The sequence below is a fragment of the Rutidosis leptorrhynchoides genome, chromosome 7 (genome assembly GCF_046630445.1).
Source record: "Rutidosis leptorrhynchoides isolate AG116_Rl617_1_P2 chromosome 7, CSIRO_AGI_Rlap_v1, whole genome shotgun sequence".
Taxonomy (NCBI): domain Eukaryota; kingdom Viridiplantae; phylum Streptophyta; class Magnoliopsida; order Asterales; family Asteraceae; genus Rutidosis; species Rutidosis leptorrhynchoides.
The window spans coordinates 332,250,179-332,255,133 of NC_092339.1; the positions used below are offsets into that span (position 1 = coordinate 332,250,179).

Below are 4,955 nucleotides of genomic sequence, written 5' to 3' on the forward strand. Positions count from 1 at the left end.
ATTAGTAGAGTAGATCTTACCAAAGCTTCGATCTAAAACATAAAAATGAACACTTTGATATGAAACATAAAAATGAAAGCTTCGATCTAAAACTGATACACCGTATCTGAATACACTGATTTCCTTTTCCGATTTCCAAACCACCGATTTAGATCTAATTTTTTTTTTTTTTTTGAAAGGCAAAATTCATTAAGAACACGAAAATACATCAAAGACTAAGTCACAAGCCGACATTAGCCTAACACACGAACCAACACGAATACAAACTTTACAGAACTGAAACTAACCAACTAGAGGTTGCGAGGTAGCAACCCTTAGCCAGAACACGAAGCATATAAAAAGAAATTACAATACAATCACAAGCTTTGCAAATATGAACTAGGACTTGATAGCCATGATAACCATTCGATTTTCTCCTTTTTTAATCTATTGGCGATCCAATGAAAGGATAGTGTTTGAATCTCACTTAGCGCCATCGGGGACTTCCAAGTTTTACCTTGAAATACTCGCTTGTTTCGATTCTTCCAAATGAGATACAAACAAATCCATGATAAAGCTTGCCAAATAAGACCACCTTGACCCGAAGTTGAAGGCGATCCGACCCCTCCAATAATTTCCGAAAGAGTGTTTGAGGAGAAACTACCAAGGCCCCACCAATTGAAAACCCGAATCCAAATCTCTTTAACCTTTGAACATCCAACTAAAGTATGGTCCACCGATTCGAGGTCGCCATTACATAGTGGGCAGCGCACACTATGTAAATCCATCCCTCGCTTATCTAACTCTAACAAAACCGGAAGCCTTGATTTCATAGCTCTCCAAATAAAAATCTGTATCTTTTTAGGAACAAGCTTGTTGCATAACGCGTACCCGTGATGGATGAATGAGAGGATATATCAATTGAAATTTCATTCACGAGATATGTTATGATGAAGATGACAATGATGAAATGAATAACCAAGATGATGATGATATGGATAACGAAGATGACGATGATGAAGATCTCGATGATGAATAAAATGATGAAGATGACAATGGTATGACTTCTGATCTTGAATGATGTGATGAAGAAACCACTTTGAAGAAACCTAAGTTTTTTTAACAGTTAGTTTGCTTAATATTATGAAAGGGATGAGTCTGAAAGGGACGAATTTGCCCTCACATGCGTGGCACATGTGAGGGTTCAAACATTAATATTTCACGGTAGTTAGTCAGGGGTACCAATTACGCAAGTTACAAAAAATATAGGTATCAACTACTCAAAAAATTAAGTTTAGGTGTTGTGATGAAAATGTAAACAAGCTAAATACATATACATATATATGAACTTACGTACAATGGCCGAATTATATGGAGACACAAGGGGGCTTTGGCCCCTAAAATATTCGAGCAAGTTGTTGATGTAAGATTTATAATTAGAGATTAAAAATTTTTATGTTGTCCTCCAAACTTGAATGTTCACTTTTTCTGCTTAAAAATAACTTCAGAGTTACGCCACTGTATAGTATATATGAGACTTATAAAGTACACATGTTCTAATTCAAATGGAATAAGAAAGAAAAAAGAGAGAGATCTAGATTATACCACAGCCTAACAAAAGAATAAGTTCGTGGAAACGAAGTAATCTTAAATCCTTTTTTAGGAAAAAGGAAAATACCTAAGCATCTTAGCATTCGCATTAGGCTTTCTATATAAAGGCATACGGACTCTTGAATTGACACCCAAAGCAAACACAACAAAATACTACTAAAAACTCTTACCTTTGCATATACAGCTTCAATAAAAAATGTCATATTATTCAAGCAACAACACTGACCTTGTTAATATAGGAAAAGAAGCATTTGATGTCATAGATGATATTTACTCATGTGGGCGTAACAATAAGTATGCACCAAATAGAGCCCCGCAGCAGGGGTTTAACTACTGTCAGTACCATCCCCAACAAGCCTATGTAGTTCAACAACAAGTGTATGGTGCACCAGGTACTGCCATGAGGACTGAGAGGGTGATAAATTGCGATGAGGCTGCTAAAATGTACGGTGGGAGTAAGTTTGTGGAGTATCCGAAAAGGAAGCCTGCTCGTAAAAGTTTCTTTTTTTTAATATAATAAGGATAAGGATTATTATAATTATAATAGCTAGCTATATATTAGTATGTGCTTTATAAAGTATGTAAAATTATTAAGCGCATCTTGGGTTCCATCCCTGGCCACTAAGTTAGCTGGTTTTTAGAGGATGTGACAAAAGTACTGTTGAAATCTATTTGTACGTAACGTTTGATAATATAATACTCATATTAAGTAATTATTGGCTCGTGGTTGTATTAACTCTGTTCTTGTTCTGTTTTTCAGTTATCACTTGATGACTTAATTTAATACGTTTGAATTCATATTTATCTCTTGTTAAGGGAAACAAATACGTTTATTTTATAGAGAGCCTGCAGTATTGTTTTCATGCAAAGGATGTTCCCTGCAGCCATAAGTCATGTTCTTGGAAATTTTTTATGCTTTATGAGCTCAAATGAGCTTCTACAATAAAGTTTAATAGTAAAGTAATGCTTCAGTAGATGATACGTGTATAATTAATCTGTAAATAATTGAACGGAATCTCAAATTAATTAATTATGCATTATAAGGAAAATCAGATTCTCTATGATCAATTGATCATAGGTGCACTGAACAGAACAATAGACTTTTACCAATAATGTTGGTGCAAGTATAACATAGATATCTAATAAATTTTACACATAACCAGTGGGGATTATATGCAAAGGCGACTTCAAAACATATGCAGAGTGTGCAAACATGACTAAAATTTTGAAAGGTCCCTAAATTTTGAAAGACTGACTTATAATCCATTCACACATCACCCTCTAACGTTCATAAGGGGTCACTTTTTATGTCTCCAGCGGGACTTCTAAAGACGGGATATATTGATCTAATGATCTACATTCAACGTCAGACCCATGTGTGTATTATAATTTATACAGGCCTAACTAAACCAACCAAGTAATACAATTACTCTCAAATCAACCATTTTACCTCCAATCATAAAGTTAATTCCATTTTCATTTAGAATTTCTGAATCTTGCCTTGCTAATTTCCCCCCTCAGCTTCAAAAATTCAATATCAAAAGATTTTGATATAGAGATCTCTAACCAGTCTCTTTTTTCGAAAAGACAACTCAAACAACTAGGCAATTTGAACTCTACACATAACCCTAGTCATTCAAGGCTATAATTTCCAAACTTCATTTTTATCTCATTTAACCATAATTATACTTAACAACCATAGTTCTAACTTATAGTCACATGATAGCTAGTGATAGGGAAAGTAGCCCAGAAACTTATATCTTTCAAGACATAATATAGCCTTTCACATCAGTAGGTGAGTTATAAGAACTCAAGAAAGCTATTATGAGACGTTTGATGATTAATGCTTCTACACGTCATGATTATGAAATATAAAAACGTCACCACATTGTGTAGTAGAGGATTGAAGTGCATCTCTATGTATGAACCAAATATATTACCCATGATAAATCTATTAGATAGGGTGGAATATATGCAAAGGGAAACTTTTCTCTAATGTATATGTTAGAAATATTAGATTAGGCCCAAGTCCAATATGTGGGCTTGGGTCCATTAAGGTTAATTAGATGATTAGAGTTACTATGTACTTTATAAATACCGATTTGATAATGAATAATATTCACGGGTTCTATTTTCTAACAGTGCACTGTCTAATTAAGTTATCTTATAACCGTTTTTAACCCTTAGCCACCCCAAGATATGTTCGTGTGAGTTTTGAACCTGATAACTCTTGTAAATCAAATCAGCACAAATATTTGCCCTTAGGTCGTCCAACTTGTTATGTTAATTGGTTGCAGACTTCAGAACTTTCAGTCAATCAAAAGTTGTGTCTTTTTGAAGTTGGTGCACTTTATACATGTATGTTATGCTTTATGAATATTTGTGTGTGGACAGACCAATATAGTGCATCATTTTAGTAACTATCTGACCCAACAGAATATAATCATGTTATGTGGTAAAAATCAACATAAACTATTGCTTTCCCTTGTGTGAAAAGAATGAGCAAAAGCGTGATTCCACACTCAAACAAAAGAATAAACGTCCATTAACAGTTTAACCATATATTTAACTTAAAAGAGTAAAGAGGAATATTATTACCACTGATTAGTTGCATATGCCATTTTGTATATAAAGGCATATGGTCTCCGGTAACATACACCATAACCAAATACGACAACACAAAAGAACTAGTAGTTCCTTTTCTCTCAATCACTGTATTCAAAAAAATGTCTTATTACTCAAAAAGCAAAACCGAGCTTTCAAAGATTGGGGCAGAAGCATTTGCTCTCCTTGAAGATAACTTCCCAAGTAGACCAACTATAGCGACCCGACAAAATCGTCATTGACGGCGCCGCTAACTTAGGTCCCGTTACGTGGTCGTAGTCCCTATATAGACTTGTTTGACCAAAATTATGTCGCATTCATTTGAAAAGTACAAGACTTGCAAAATTTAGTTTACCAAACGGATCGACAACAAGTTTAAGTTTACAAAAGATGCAAGGTATAAATGAAATAAACTTGCGACATAATATAAGTTTAAAATCACGGTTGCTATAAATAGCGTAAGTATGTATGCTTTAAGTTTGAATCCAAAAGTGCTATCGCTAGCGTATGCATGTATGCTTGACTCCAAGCAAGTATGAGTGTACGCGGAAGCATGTGTCAAATAGCCATTCATGAACCTGAGAAACATATAGAAAACTGTCAATGAAAAACGTTGTTGAAATCATAGGTGTATTTGTAAACGTTGTTTTTGAACCAAAAGATTTTGTATTTCCATAACGTTGATTATCTAAATCGTTTGCATTCCAAAAGTATGATCGCGAGCACCCAATTATCAAGACTTAACTGTTTTGTACCCTGTT

General features: G+C 34.3%; 1 protein-coding gene across 1 annotated transcript; it reads right to left on the bottom strand.

Annotated features, from left to right (window-relative positions):
• Positions 1-356: 356 nt before the first annotated feature.
• On the bottom strand, positions 357-812 carry LOC139860305 (uncharacterized). The gene has a single exon (XM_071849069.1). The coding sequence runs from the start codon at positions 810-812 to the stop codon at positions 357-359; it is 456 nt and encodes a 151-aa protein (XP_071705170.1).
• Positions 813-4,955: the final 4,143 nt, after the last annotated feature.